The 16,954-nt window shown below is 34.7% G+C and overlaps 1 protein-coding gene across 1 annotated transcript in view; it reads left to right on the top strand.

The window, feature by feature from the left end:
* The window catches only part of VWA8 (von Willebrand factor A domain containing 8), a 316,757-nt gene that overhangs the window by 14,171 nt on the left and 285,632 nt on the right, over positions 1-16,954 (top strand). The window contains exon 3 of the mRNA XM_069467672.1: positions 13,558-13,688. Coding sequence (XP_069323773.1) covers positions 13,558-13,688 — 131 coding nt within the window. The remainder of the gene's footprint in view (positions 1-13,557; positions 13,689-16,954) is intronic.

Below are 16,954 nucleotides of genomic sequence, written 5' to 3'. Positions count from 1 at the left end.
AGTCACTTTTCTCTCTGCAATCAAGATTCTCTCTTTAGCCTTTGATGGTTTGACTATGATGTATCTAAGTGCAGATTTCTTTGAGTTTATTTTATGTGGAGTTTGTTGAAATTCTTGGATGTGCGGATTAATGTTTTTCATCAAATTTGGCAAGATTTTTGGCCATTATTTCTTCATTATTATTTATTTCTTCCCTCTTCTCCCTCTTTTTCCTTTCAGTATTTCTATTATATTTATATTGATAGATTTGATGGTGCCCTACAAGTCTCGGAGACTGTTCCTTTTTCTTCATTCTTTTTTCTTTCTGTTCCTTCTGCTAGATCATCTCAATTGATCCATCTTCAGGTTTGCTGATTCTTTCTTCTGCCTGCGCATATCTGTTGTTGAGCCCTTCTATTGAATTTTTTCATTTCACTTATTGTAGTTTTCAAAGTTAGAATTTCTATGTGGATCTTTTTTATAATTTCTATCTCATTATTGGTATTCTCTATGTGATGAGACATTGTTTTCATACTTTAATTTTTTAAACATGACTTCTTTTAATTCTTTGAACATATTTATAATAGCTGATTTAAAGTGTTTGTCTACTAAGTCAAATATCTGGCTTCCTCAGAGACAGTTGTTATGAATTCCTTTTTTTCTCGGTATATGAGCCATACCTCCCCTTTTTTTTTTTTTTTGTAATTTTGTTGTTGTTGTTGTTAAAAGTGGACATTTTAAATAGTATAATAAGTCTGTATTCTTTATTATGTGCAGCCATTGACATTTCTGCTTGGCTAGCTTAATGGTCAGCTAATGATTGGACTGAGATTGCTTAAATGCCCAGAACCGATAAGTCTCTTTCTTTGCTGAGGGCCTCTATGTGCATGTTGGGCATGACTTCAGTGCTCCACAGTCAGCTTATAATTGTGTCTTAACCTTTATTTTCTGCTGTGCAAACTCTCAATGTCAGCCAGAGGTGAGAAATTAGGCTCTTAAGGATTTTCCTGGACATGTGCATATTCTTCCAGATTCCCAGGCATATACTGGAACTTTTCAAAGCCTCCTATGAATATCTCATTCTCATTTTTTTTTTTTGTTTAAGTTTTTTGGTCATACTCTTCTTAGCTCCAGCTGGTTTCACTGCCTCAGGCAGCTGTAATGTTAAACAGTTGTTGTTGATTTTTTTGACAAATGCCCTGGGTTAGTGTTGTTTGCACACAGTGAGCTCTGAGTATATCAAATAAAGACAAATTCTAAGAATGGAACTTTACAGGGAGCTGCCAGATGGGTCAAGTAGGGACAGTTTTCTGAGGATAGGGTTTTTGCGGAGCTTCATCTCAGTTCTGTCACCTTAATTGGCTACCACGCTACTGGTTTTCACTATGCCAGGTAGCTGGTTTTCAAGACAATCACAGAGTTACGGACATGGGGATGGACAAGGGCAAGTTAAAATACTACAAAACTCACTGTTCTTACTGAGGTTCCCCCATTTTTCTTGGATAAATAGTTGTCATATTGTTGAAAGCCTTTTGTTAATTTCTAGAGTTCTGAAAAAGTTGATTTTAATAATTTCTGCCAGTGTTCTCATTGTTTTTTGTGAAAGAATGAATTTTCAGAGGTACTTACCTTGCTATTCTAGTAGTGCCTGTCCTCTCATTGTGGTTTTAATTTTCATTTCTCTGAGAGTAATGATGTTCAAGATATTTTCTTGTGCTGATTCACCATTTGTATACCTTCTCTTGTGAAGTATATTAAAGTCATTTTCCATTAAAAAAATTGAATTGTTTGCCTTATTATTGATTTGTGAAAGTTCTTCATATATTATGGATATAAGTCCTTTGTCATATGTAAGTATTATGAAAACTGTCAGTCTACTTGAGTAGACATTTTCTCATTGGTATCTTTTGGTTGGCAGAGTTTTGATTACATCCAATTTATTATCTATTTATTTTTCTTTTTTTTATCTTGTATTTTTAAAGGGGAGATTATCTATTTTTTTATGGTAAGTGCTTATTGTGTCTTAGAAATCTTAACCCACTTCAAGATTCTGAAGATATGCTATGTTTTTTCTAAGAGCTTTATAGTTCTGTTTTATTTTAAAAGGATAGATATATTTCATCTCAGTTTGTAAATTCATTGACTTAGGTTTTTCATAAGATAGCTTTTATTATTTACATATTTGTAGAATCTGTAGTGATATTTTCTTTTTTTATTACTGATACTGGGAATTTGTGTTTGTATTTTTTCTTTCTATTTTTAATCGTTCTTGCCGGGGTTTTTCAGTGATATTAGCTTTTCAAAGAAACAGCTTTGGACTATTGATTTTCTCTATTGTTTGTCCATTTATTTCATTGATTTTTTTTTTTTTTTTTTTTTTTTTTTTTTTGAGACAGAGTCTCACTCTGTTGCCCAGGCTAGAGTGAGTGCCGTGGCGTCAGCCTAGCTCACAGCAACCTCAAACTCCTGAGCTCAAGCGATCCTCCTGTCTCAGCCTCCCGAGTAGCTGGGACTACAGGCATGCGCCACCATGCCCGGCTAATTTTTTTCTATATATATTTTTAGCTGTCCATATAATTTCTTTCTATTTTTAGTAGAGGTGGGGTCTCGCTCTTGCTCAGGCTGGTCTCGAACTCCTGAGCTCAAACGATCCGCCCACCTCGGCCTCCCAGAGTGCTAGGATTACAGGCGTGAGCCACCACGCCCGGCCTATTTCATTGATTTTTGAGCTTTAATGCTTCTTTATTTTTATTTACTTTAGTTCCTCTTGTAACTCCAGCTTCACAAACTATGGCAAACCATAAGCAATCTCTCTTTGTTGTATAGCAGCCAGATTTTTCGATTGCTGGGGAATTCTCTTTGTCATTCGGTCCTTTCTTCTGCTTGCTGCAACTCAGATGTCTCTTGTCCTGTTGTCCTGTCTCCAGCCTCCAGAGGCTGCTTCAGTGAAGGCCAGGAGTGCCTCAGAGGGATTCATCTCAGCTGTCCTGCCCCAACACCATTCTTAAGGAACTGCTGCCTTACACTGGATAAAGACCCAAGCACCTGGAAGGAATTTCTGTCATCTCTTCTATCCCACTCCCTGCCATGAGCTTTTGCCTTACGCTAAGGAAAGGTCCAGCATGGTTCAGGAAGGATATATCTCAGCTCCTGCTCTGAATCTAGTTTTTATTGTATATCCCTGTGCATTCGATAAGGGGCTGTGGGGGAAGAGTAGGTGGGTAGGTGCAGGTTTTCTCTGTGACTGGGACTTCTTAGTATATTAATCCATTATGCCAGCCCATATGTGGCCATTATAAGTTTGTTAAAAGTTTAATTTGCTTTTCCTGACACATCTATTGCAGATTCTTCATCTTCCTGCCATTCCACCAGGGGTGAAAGTTAGCTGTGAATCTCTCTCCTTGAAAGGGCTTATTATTTTGTAGAATTTAGTTCATTTAGGTTTCTTTTTACCCTTAGCTATATGATGAGTTTTAGGAAACTGTGATTTTTATAAATTAACTGATTTGTTCCAGTTGTTAAGTTGAAAGTGAAATTCTCTTGCAGTTCACTTCATCTTAACTAGAAGTGGGAGTCGGGAACATTTATTTTTAATGTTCTTGATATAATGGGTATGCCTAAGTGTATTATTGTAATAGACAGGTTTTCTTTTCTGGAGGTGAGACTAGTGACATAAATTCTTCAACAAGTTGTTATACTTCTCTGGAGAAAAATTAACAAAATGGATCTGTAATACCTTACATGCTATGGGTACATGATACTTGGGAATAAAAGGGCATTTTTTCCTGATTTCTAGGCTTATTATGAATGAGCTAATGTTTTACAATAAACTTCAGAGGTGAGGAATAATCTACTGTTGATAGGTAATAGGAAAACTTATATGTAGTTTGAGTTCTATAGGAAAATGACTGCTGGGGGTGGAAATTATGTTTAAAATTTTGGCTGTACTACTTTCTAGCAGTGTGAACTTCTGTAGGTTATTTACCTGCTTTGAGTCTCCTTGACTATATGGGGATGATTGTTTCAACCTCATGGATATATTGTACGGATTAAGTTGAATAGCATATGTGAAGTGTGTAGGATAGTACCTGGCACTTAGTGCTCAATAAATATGCATCCTCACACAACCATTCCCCTACTCCTAAAGTGCACAAATTTCTAAATTTAGCAACACTCTCATACGTTGTCACCAAAACCCCCATAAAAACCTGAAAGAGCAAAAACCAAAAAACCACCACCATATTTTTTGTTTATATACTTAAAATTTTTATTATTTTTTATGCATCCCTTATGTAATAAAAAAATTTTCATTTATGTTTAGTCATTAGTAGCTTACTCTTTGAAATTTATCTGAAGAGAGTTTATATTGAAAGCAGCTGGATAGTCTATAGATCCTAGTTTGATTTTCTGTGCTTGCTCTCCATTCAGCATTATTCCTACCATTGTCACAGTGTAAGTATCCTTATCTATTATCTTTTATATACCAAGATGGTGTTAGCATGTTTTACCCAGTAGTCAATTATTACATTGTTTCCACTCATCTTTCTTATAAGTAACTGTGTCCATTTGTAAGGAAAAGACTGTTAGGGGTTTGGTTACCTTGAAATAGAAGTGGCAGAGCTAAGTCAACCAAAATCATAAGTATCCAGATAAGCGTTATGTGGTTGCTACATAGTGATTGGGCAGAAAAATTATATTGCATAATACAACTTGGTTTTGTGCATTTATTATATTATGTTCAAATATTGTATTTTTTGAAGTTTTCTCTTGGGGACTATTTCCAGAATGGTAAAATTATAGTTTTTTGGTTTCACTGTTGTTATTACATTATTAGATACTATGGATTTGGGTTATGAGAGAATTTTGATGGACTTTTTTTCTCTTTTAGAGTTTTTAAAAAAATATTTCAAAATAGTATGGAAATGATGTTTTGTTAAAGTTTGATACCCTATTACTTTTCTTCCTGTATTTATGCTTCAATTTATCTAATTTACCTTTTGGATATTTAATATTTTCAAATGAAATATAAAATGATAGATTTTTATTGAAGAAAGGAACTTTAGCAATTATTGTCCTCTCTAAAACCCTCATTTCATAGTCAGGAAAAGTAGGACCACAAGAAAGAGGTCAGAAGACTGACTAATTAGTAGCAAAGCCCAGATTTCCTAACTTCAGTTTAGTTTTCTTTTTACAGCCTGCTACAATGCCTCTAGCTACTTAGTAGCTACTCTTGATTTTCTGTAGAATAATCCCTGGGATGGAAAGAATAGTATGTTAGAAAACTCTTTTGGAATTGAAAAGTGTAAAAGGTAATTTAAAGAAGTACTAAATGAATTGAGGCATGGCAGTGTTGTTTCATTTCTATCTTTATCAAAGTTATTATTCAGAGCACTGAAAATCAGTATTGTCTTATAATAGCAAAGAAATAAAAGTCACAATGTTGAAATATGAGCCCTGATATTCATATTTAACATATATTTAATAAAACGGTAGAAATCTTGTTAATGGCAGATGCTACAGACTGGAAATATTCTTAAGTGAAAGTTTAAAATTCAATGGAAACCTACACAAAAGTATTATCTCATCAAAGTAAAATTTCTTAATTCATTGACCACCTGAGTTGATGAATTCTATAGTCAGTTATCAACTGCTCGTTCAAACTGTTTCTGTCTTCACAGTGTTGGGCACAACAGGACATCTTTCTACCTCTAGCATCTAGCCCAGCACCTGGCGCATCATAGACGCAGGGGCTGGATTGCTCTTCAGTTTTTTTATTATCTAGGTCTTGTTACCTCCTGCCTTGACCATTATAACTCCCATTTATCATCTTAGTCCTGAGTCTCTCACCTGCAAGTGTTGAAGTGGATAAATGGAGTTTTTTTGCCTTTCTGTGTTAAAACTGAATCGTAAGGCTTAGATGAATTTGACAGGTTTTAAAAAGGGATTCTTTCATGTTTTGGTGCTTGAAGTTATAGTATATTATACCAAAGATGATATTTCTTCCAGAGTTTGCCTTATGAGGTGATGCTCCAGGGTAGCAGGTTTTCAATAGATAACTTTAAACCTGACCTCAAAAAATATATTTCTGCTTTCTTACATAATTTTCTTCTTGCAGTCAGCGGACCAATTGTACTTGGGGTCATTTAAGGTTTACTGTACACACTGAGCTTTTACCCAAGCAATTAGGGTCCACAAAGATTTCTGTAAGAATTATTATACAATACTATGCTTTTAATGTAACATGGTGAGTTTTGGCATACAATCAACAGGATGAGAGATTTTTTTTCCTGTAGTTTGTAAATAATTTTGAGGTTTGAGAAATTCATCATAAATGACAGCATAGCATGGGAAAATTGTGATTTTTGTGTAAACGTAGAGCAAACATTGCAGCTGTTTGTCAGTTTTAATGAATTAATAACAAAGGTTACACAAAAGGTCTCTGGAAAAGTATTACCTAAGATTCCTTTACTTAACAGAGTTAGAGCTTAGAAAAAAAATCAGAGAAGGCATCCACTACTTAAGATAGTACCTTATTTTCAGTCTTTGCACTAATTGACTCTCATTACATAAAAATTTACTTTGAGAAAAGGATTACCTTTGAGATTTCTTTAGATGTATTTTTAACAACGGAGCCCTCAAAAGAAGAATCCCATCAACTTTCAAAGTCCTTGAATGGCCCTGAAGAATCCCCTAGAGTCTCTAAAGCAGTCTTTATCCAGTGCCCAATTTTTCTCTAATCTTCTTTCTTCCAGCACCGTATTCAAGAAGGATTAAACATTTTTGATGCATTTTATTATTTTTTATTTTCTGCTTAATAACTCTTGTTGCTTTCTGCAACTTTCATTGTAGATATACAATTTTTAGAAATTTATTAATTTATTTTATAATTGACAAGTAAAAATTGTATTAATGTATCAGTCATGTATTAATGACAGGGATACCTTCTGAGAAATGCATCATTAGGTGATTTCACTGTTGTGCGATCATAGAGTATACTTCTAGGTTATACATCTACACATCTAGGCCATATGATATAGCACATTGCTCTTAGGCTAACAAAGCTGTACAGCATATTACTTACTGTACTGAATACTACAGGCAATTGTAACACAATGGTATTTGTGTTTCTAAGCATAGAGAAGATAATGTGTTGCACTACTATGTTATAACACTACAGTGTCACTAGATGATAGGAATTTTTCAGCTCCAGTATAATCTTATGGGATCACTATTTAACATGTGGTCCATTGTTGCATGAAACATTGTTATGCAGTACATGACTGTATTTATGGTTTACACATGTTTTGATATGTGCATATATTGTAGAGTGGCTAAATCAAGCTAATATATCAATTACCTCATATACTTCTTTTGTGCTGAGAACATTTAAAATCTATTTTCTTAGCACTTTTCAGTATATAATACATTGTTAATAACTATGGTCACCATATTGTACTAGAAATCTCTTGAATAATCCTATCTAACTGAAATTTTCGATCCTTTGATGAACATCTCCCCAGTGCCCTCCATACCCAGATGTATAATTTTTGAACTTTGTACTATGTTAAATAGGCTTCTTTGGATCCACGTGGCAATTTAGTCACCATTAAAGGCATTGTTTAAATGAGCAAATGAATTCATGTAGTAAACCTCTAACATAAAAATCACATTTTAATGCATAAACATGTTATAGAGAATTAATACACTTAATATACATATATATCTGACAAATTGATGAGAAAAATCATGTGATCTAGTAGAAAATTAGCAAAGGATTCAAATAGGCACAATATAGAAGAGGAAATCTAAATGACCAATAAGTATATGAACATATGTTCTGGCCCTGCTTAACAGATAATGCAAATTATATAATAAGATAGCAAATTTTATACATCACCTGGGGCAAAATTATAAAGTATTATAATGTCCAGTACCTATACAGTTTCAGAGAAATGGCATTTCATACATTGCTGGGAAAAGTATGAGTTTATATGACTTCTTTGGAAAGTAATATGGGAGTAACTATTAAAATATAAAGTATACATACCTTTTAATATAACAGTTTCTTTTTTATGTTCTATCCATTAAGGAAAAAAATTAGCACCTAAAAAAGGACATATATACATGATACATATGTACACGATATATATTGCATCATTTTGATATTTTTATTAGTGACAAATACTAAAAGTAATCTGAGTTCATCAATAGAATGGTTGAATAAATTATTTTACACCCACATTATGGAATCTTCTGTGGCTAGTAAAAAAGAATATGTTAGACTTACATCTTTGGACCTAGAGAGAATCCATGTGCTTATTGTTAAGCTAAAGAGTGTAGATTGCAGAGTGGCATATGAGGTATGATACCACTTTTGTTTACAAAAAAAATCAAAGAACTTAAAACACCTTTTATAAATGTATTTTATGTCTGTCTGTGTACAGAGAAAAGTGTGGAAGTATGCACTTCAGGCTCTTAACTTTGACTTTCTTGTGGGTGTTGGGTTAGGAGTAGGACTGGGAATGGGAAGGGTTGAGAAAGATCATTTGTATTTTTTCTTTATTACATAGTAAGCATGCATTAGATTTGTAATTTTAAAAATAGCTAATAAAAACCTCATGTTTAAAATAAAACTTTTTTTTGAGACAGAGTCTTGCTGTGTCTCCTGGGCCAGAGTGCAGTGGTGTCATCACAGCTCACTGCAACCTTAAACTGCTAGGCTCAAGTGATTCTCCTGCCTCAGCCTCCCAAGTAGCTGGGACTGCAGGTGTGCACCACCATGCCTGGCTAATTTTTCTATTTTTTTGTAGAGACGAGGTCTTGCTCTTGCTCAGAACTCCTGGTCTCAAACAATCCTCCTGGTCTCAAATTCCTGGCCTCAAACAATCCTCCTCCCTCAGCCTCCCAGAGTGCTAGGATTACAGGCATTAGCCATCACACCTAGCCCTAAAGTAAAACTTCTGCTGAAGTAAAGAATGCATCCATTATAAGTTCTAACTGCTTTTTCTGCAACCTGACTCATAAAAATAAAAAGTTCATGCTTTATGTTTAAGAAATTTGGGCTCATTTGACAAGACCTGAAAATTCTTGGTTTTGCTGAGATGTGCTCATAACCAAAGATCATTCCTTGTTTTTTTTTCGTGTTTTCGGTTATCATTGTCTTGAATGTGACTAGCTATACTAAGGCCACCAAAGATGTTTTCAGTAAATAATCATAATTTAGCAACATCTAATAGATAAGCACTTTATCTGAGTTGCAAATTGAACTTTGGGCATTATTGTGATTATTGTGATCTGTTGATCAGTCAGAATATTCTCATACATGTTACCCATGATATTGTTCCTTTCTCTGTATGTTGGATCTTCCTTACTTCCAGGGTAGCTATTATTACTTTGCAATATGATTTTTCAAAAAGTAAGAAATATAACTTTTTGCTCCAATTACACAAAACATGATCAACACAGAAAACTTTCAAAGCATAAAGGATAAACCAAAATCATCCGTAAGCCTAAATATAAATACTGTTAACATTTAATGTATATAATTCTAATTTTTTAAAAACTGTTACTAGGTATAATTAACATGCAATAAATTGCACATATGTTTTTTCTCACTTTAAATCAAAAGCTATAAATTGTACATATTTAAAATTACAATTTGATAAGTTTTGACATAGGTATATAACCAGGAAACATTACTATAATCCAAATACTGATCAAATAAATTCATCCCCCTAAAAATCATATTTGTGCCCGTTTATAATGCCTCCTGATTCCTCCATTGCCTGGGAATCACTGATCTGCTTCATAGATTTGTTTGGATTTCTAGTATTTTATATAAATGGAGTCATACAATATATATGCTATTTTTGTGTGGCTTTTATCATTCAGCATGATTATTTTGAGATTTTTTTTCATCTTGCATGTCTCAATAGTTTATTCCTTTTTTTCTGAGTAATATTCAGAACAGCTCTTTATGATCACCTCTATCCTTTGTTTAGCTCCCACTTATAAGTGAGAACATGTGGTATTTGTTTTTCCATTCCTGAGATACTTCATTTAGGATAATGGTCTCCAGTTCCATCCAAGTGGCTGCAAAAGACATTATTTCATTCCTTTTTATGGCTGAGTAGTACTCCATAGTGTGTGTTTGTGGGGTGATTGTAGTGAATAAAATGAAATGTCACGGGAAAGTACCTGAGGCTTTACCCATTAGGGTATGGTAAATATTGGGTTACTTTCTCCTTTGTTTCTTCAGGGTGGGCTTTAGGTCCATCAGGTAATTTGAGTGTAGAGCCAGGAGCCCATTCATATCCACCAGTTCAACAGTATGCATTCTGCTGTCCAGGGTGCACACCAGAGATAGAACTTTTCAGGTGTGGATAGAGCTTTAATATCCTCCGTACCTGTTCTCATTGGCTGAGGGACTGGACAAGGTGCTTTACTTAAACTCTGGACAATAACCATACTTGATAAGTATTATTACCTCCCTTTTGAGAATGAGGAAACTTAGGCCTGGAAGAGTCAAAATGCTTGTTCCAAGGACACTGATAAAGGACAGGATGAAAAGTTACAACTAGGTATGTCTGGCTTCAAAGGCCTTTTTCTTTCCATTATATTACATTGCCTTTTGGCAAATTAGTGAGAAAAAACTCACTAATTTTGAAGGATTTATTTTAATGGAATCTGAACTATGCTTAATTTTCTGAAATTTTAATATTAATATTTAATATATCTGACAAATTTGATTCTATGTGGGGAGAAAATTATAATTTAGATTACTCAAATATAATTATTTTAAAAACCTTGAATATGGCTGGGTAAATACAGTACACTTTTTTTTTTAAAACAAATATTGGTTAGGAATTAGATCAGGAATTTAGCCCAACATGAACCAGATGTTTTATTTTTACAAAGAAAAGGAAATCATAGAACATAGGATCAGGCTCTTTCGTATTATTTTGATACAAGTTTATTATTATGTGGACTCCTGGAAGGTAGCATCTTGTGCCTGAAAACATTGAAGTTGGGGATTTCTCTCAGGCACTGGGCCATGTTTATATTAGGTTATGCATGGCAGTTTGGCAGTTTGTTTTGCAGATGTTCGTAATGTAGTCTTAAATCTTGTTTCTATTTCTGGCATGCTTTTAAGTATGACTCATGTTTTCTTGAAATAAGGAGGAGTAGACTGTGTATCATAAAGATGCATTTAAGCCTAAAGCAGAAAAGAAAATAGTTAAAGGACATCTGGTAGTTATAAATGAGGTTAACTCTTCAGGCTCAGGTCAGTTACATCCTAGCCTAATGAAACTACTTGATTCCTCAAAAGTGTAGGTCTTAAAGCAGTAATTTGCAATCTATTTTTCATTATTGCTCTCCTATGGACACTTTCCTCCTGTAATTATTCCTTTCCAACCCCATGAAATTTTAATACCACACAAATATACATATTATATTTTATAATATTTACTTTTTTTTAAGAGACAGGGCCTCTCTCTGTCATCCAGGCTGAAGTGCAATGGTGTGATCATAGCTCACTGTAACCTCGAACTCCTTGGCTGAAGCGATCCTCCCACCTCAGCCTCCCAAGTACCTGGGACTACAGGTGTCCACAACCATGCCCAGCTAATTTTTAAAATTTTTTTGTGGAGATGGCATCTCACTACGTTGCCTAGGCTTGTCTTGAACTCCTGGCCTCAAGTGATTTTCCTGTCTTGGCCTCCCAAAGTGCTTGGATTTACAGGCTTGAGCTACCACACTCTGCCCACAGCTATATTGTATATATGTGTTTATGTACTGAATCCTTTTTGAAGACCACAAATTATGGTAATATCTAAAAATTTTTCTCAAGCTCCCCTCTCCAGGAACCTATTTTTGCCCCCTTGGGCATAATATGCCCCAATGCATGTCTTAGAGGATTCATAAGAACAGGGGAGAAGCCAAGCAACTCCACTTCGGTAATGAGTGAGTGTCTTGATTTTCAGACATACAGGCGTTTGCTCTGAGAAAATTATAATATGCTTTGGTGTGATTCCAGTGACATGGTAAGCCAACCAGTCTGCCCAAAGCCTTGTCCCTGATCTTCCCACTAGGATAACGAAAATAAAAAAATTATCTTCCAGTTAGATGTTAGCTTTCTTTGAGGAAGAGGGGTGCTGGGAGACTACCCTAGCAATATTGTGCTGTCAGAGGAGGAAAAAAAAAGCGCAGCTTTAGTCCTAGGCAAGCTTTCCTTTACTAAATCTCTGAACTCTTTCATGACCTCATGGGACAATTAAAGTTTAGAAAGTATGGAATATTCAGTATATACAAAAGACTTTAATATATATCTATATATATATATCTGTGTATATATAAAATGCATCAAAATAAAACAAACACTGTAACCCACACCCAATTTAAGAAGTAGAATATTACCAATATCCTTGAAGCTATTCATTAAGAATGTCTTTGATTCCATGCCAACCCCTTATCCCCAGGCATCCAATTATTATGAATTTATCATTCCTTTGCTCTTTTTCTTTTTCAAGTACTGTTTTATCACATATGTGTATTTCTAAAGAATTCATTTGCTAGTTTACTGAGATTTATTAAAATAGTATCATGTGATTTATTCTGTGACTTAATTTTTCACTTAATATTATACCTTTAAGGGTTCAGCATATTGTTGGCAGTAGTGGCAGTTCTTTCTGTTTTTTCTTGTTGCTGTATAATAATCCATTGTGTGTGTTTTATCTATTCTCCTGTTTCTAGTTTTATTGTGGACAATTCTGCTCTGAGTATTCTGTATGTCTCCTGGTGTATAAGGTTAAGAGTTTTTCTTATATACCTACAGCTGGACTTGCTGGGTCATTTGGTGCTTTACATATGAGGAAACACAAATTAATTGTATTAATTTAAATTTTTAGAAAATGCTTAGGAAGAAGATGAGCACATTGATAGGTGACTTAATAGTAGACTAGGGAGGGCATTGTATGGTGTAGTCTTCTATTCCCAAAAGAGTTGATGTAGGAGGATAGACTGAAACTCTAAATTCTAAAGAAGTAGTTCTAAGTCTACATCAAACTTTCTAACTATGAAGTTTGGGAGATCTTACAACCCATGCTAGCTTAAGTTATAATATACTTTTCTCAAATTTTGTAAGACTAATAATCATAAATTGTCTGGGATGATTTGGTCATATCTCCCTTTTGGAACAACAAAGAATTAGGCTATCAAATTATGATACAGTAAGATACCAGTTCCTCAACTCATCCTTGAAAATCACTTTCACTTCTTTAGGAATTACTTATTGGTGATTGCTCAAATGCTCTTATAACCTTTCAAGTATAGAATATGTAATTCTTTATGATATCATAAACTTTGTCCTGTTTTAGTGTTGGTAATAGTGGTTTTATTGTAATGCAGCGTGAAAAGTCAGTAGTTATTTATAATCGGTCTCTTCTTATATATATGTCTAGAAATAAATACATGTGTGTATATATATGGGTGTTTGTTTAAACATACTGTCTGCATTACTTGGAGATTAATAAGTAATAGTCTAATTTGTTTTTTGTGTTCTCTTTTTTTTCCTTAAAGTTTCAGACTCTCTGGCTCAGTCTGTAGTTCAGCATCTAAGATGGATAATGCAGAAGGACCTTTTGGGGCAAGATGTTTTCCTGATAGGACCTCCTGGGCCTCTTCGACGCTCTATTGCTATGCAGTACTTGGTGAGCAGTCAATTCTGGCCAATTCCTAAGGGTCTTAACTTTGATAAGCTATGATATAAAATAAATTAAGATTAAGAATTTGTAAAAATATCAGAATTAGTCATTAATTGAAAAAATGCTAACATCAAAAGGTGATTTGTTTATAAAGGATTTGGCATAAGTTATTTGGGAAGAAAATGTACCTTTGCCTTTTATGGCATTAGCAAATTTTTCCTATAACTAGAAAGTCCTCCACTTCCAGTAGAAAAGAAATATAATTTCAGGCAATGAGTAGCAGATAAAATCAGCAACTCTGAAATTACAAAACAAAACTTAGTTTTATACTACTCAGAGAACATTGCCTTATCTCAGGTTCACATTTTAAAAACCCAAATAATCCCCTTGATGTTTTGAAGTTATGCAGTCTTTAAAGAGAGCCTAAGGTTTGTAGAGCATCTCTTATGTGTTACTTTTGCTCCTTCTTTTTTTTTTTTTAAAATAGATGAGCAAACAGGTTCACAGAGGTTAAATAACTCACTCAAACTTTATCCAGCTAGTAAATAATGGAGCTGGACTTCCAATTGCATATTGTTTCCCATTTCTGACATGTTATCCTCTTAAATGTTTGCAGTTTTTTGAGAACTGTTAAGTGAATTGAAATGTTTAAATCTCAACCCAAATAAGAAAATTTACAAAACTTTTCTAATGTTTTGTCATCGTTAATAGGCCTTGCTCTAAAGGTTCAAGGAACAGTAGCATCAGATGAAGTTGCTGTGTTCTGAAGATACTTTTTAGGATGAGGAGAAAAACCTTAATAAAAGTTTCCTTGTGTTATTCATTATTAAAGGATCAATCTCTATGCTATTGAAATCTACTTCGTATGCTCTTATTTTAGTGGTGAATTTACTTCAAAAATCATGTGGGGCAGGAGTAATAAAAATACAATGGACCAATCAGAACCTGACTCCCGCTAGCCCCATTGCTTTCATATCTTTTATTTATCCCTAGAACCAGTTTGTGAGGTAAAACATGCCATTGTAGTATCATTTTCACTTTACTAATATATAAGGCAAAAGTGTCTAAGAATGCTGGGTCAGTTTCTGAGAAGTCCAGGTCTAGAACCTCTTTAATTTTAAGATGCTCATTCTTTACTTTGCTCATTTCAAAGACCATAATATTTCACTGAGATTTTATTTCTGGCAAGGCTTTGAAGCTTATTGGGAATGTGAAATGAAAGGAACTAGGAGATTATAGGAGACTTGTTGGTTCAAAAATGCAACGTAAGTGTGAAGCCCATATCTTTTTAAAAAAACCAAACCACACACCAAACTTTAAATTGTGAAATAGAGCCAAGGCAGCCATAGGCTGTGGAAATACACGCAAGAAAACTCAATACTAGCCTAATCTGCCTTGCAAACTCTGCAGTGAGTACTATTATTGCCACTAGGTCCAAGAGCCATAGCCAGAGTAGATGAGATCTTTAAAGGCAGAAATTTGAGGGCAACCTGCTGAACCAATGAGAAATTAAATAGAAATAATTAGATAGTTGTATTTACTTTCTATTTAACTCATATAAAAGGAAATTTTTTTTTTCTTTCTGAGACAGGGTCTTGCTCTGTTACCCCGGCTAGAGTGCAATGGCATCATCATAGCTCACTGCAACCTCAAACTCCTGGGCTCAAGAGATCCTCCTGCCTTAGCCTCCCAAGTAGCTGGGATTACAGGCACATGCCACCATGCCTGGCTAATTTTTTCTATTTTTAGTAGAGATGGGGTCTCGCTCTTGCTCAGGCTGGTCTCGAACTCCTGAGCTCAAGTGATCCTCCCATCTCGGCCTCCCAGAGTGCTAGGATTAGCATTGTGAGTTACCGTGCCTGGCCATATTTTGTAGATTGTTCCCAAAGACAGACCACTGCTGCCTCCTCCAGCTGCTGCTCATGGTGCTGTTGTGAAGCTCCTACCACTTTTGTGAAGTAGCACCTGAAGAGACTTCAGCGCCTTTGTGGCTGAGTCCAAGGGAGCTGTTGAGACTGAGGCTAATGAGTGCATTGTCCTCAGTGTAGCAGTTCAGGGTGTAACTGTTGTGCAATTTAACAATATGAGACACACATAGCTTTACCACCCAATGGAAGCCTGTTGTGAATGACAGTGTTTTTCAGTGAAGGAGATCACATTCAGCCAATAAATGAAGCAGACATGCAGGTACTAGTGATATATTCCAGAAACAAGAAGTAGGTATCTACTAACAAGAGAAGCAGCTACTTTACTCCAAAATTGTGCTTTCTCAGACAATTCATTGTTTTTTAGGAAAACATCTTTTGGTATCACCACTATGCTGTGTGTTTTCTCTATTTAAAATTTTCACTCCTTTCCATGCATATTGAAAGTTGTGACAGCATGGGAACAAATACATTTTACAAAAACTAAATGACAGCTATTGTACGAGGGCTGTCCAGGAAAAGTATCCAGCCATGTAACTGTTCTCATTATATCAACAATGGCTGGGTACTTTCCAGACAGTTCTTTTATATTTTTACCAATATCAAATGAAGATAGAGTGGAGAAAAAAATCTTCCTGTGTGGCAATATCCTCTTCTGCTATTAATGGCATGTTCATTTAACTTTTTGCTTTATACTACAGTAATTTAATTTGTTCTCCCTGTTTAGTAAAAATTTATTGTATGCCTTATTTGATTGGAGAATGTCATTGTTTTTAATTCAATATTGTAAAACCAAGGATAATGTTAAAAACTTTTTGTACGTTGCTGTTACATATAAGGGAAAAGGATGGATAAATTTTTAAGAAAAAAATGAGTTCTGGATGGTTTTCCTTTCAAATCTCATGATTGTTTTTGGTGAAATAAATTTTTCTCTCCTCCTCCTCCCGTCTCTTCTTTCTTCTCCTCTTCCTCCCCCAACCTCCTCCTCCTCCTCCTCCTTCTCCTCCTTTTTCTTCTACATCTCCTTCTTTTCCTTCTCTTTCTTCAACTATGCGTGTGTCTCTTTCTTCCGTTGACCTGACTACTGGTATTTTTACCTTATTCTCACACTTGGTAAAGTCCCTAACGTATTCTATATATTCTGTAAACATTAGTCAATGGAATAAAGTCAAGTCATCCTTTTAAAAAAAAGATGAACATTACTTATAAAAATGGCTGTAGGTTGTGGGAAAATCAATAAATAATATTGATTGCCAAATTATTGCTTATGGTATTTGAAGAGAATTCTGCAGGAGAAATGAAGGTTTGTAATTTTGATGATTATTGCTTAAGTCAGACTGAGTGCAG

This window comes from Eulemur rufifrons, chromosome 4 (assembly GCF_041146395.1).
Source record: "Eulemur rufifrons isolate Redbay chromosome 4, OSU_ERuf_1, whole genome shotgun sequence".
Lineage (NCBI taxonomy): Eukaryota > Metazoa > Chordata > Mammalia > Primates > Lemuridae > Eulemur > Eulemur rufifrons.
The sequence above is the reverse complement of the archived record's forward strand: the minus strand, read 5'-3'. Positions and strand labels throughout refer to the sequence as shown.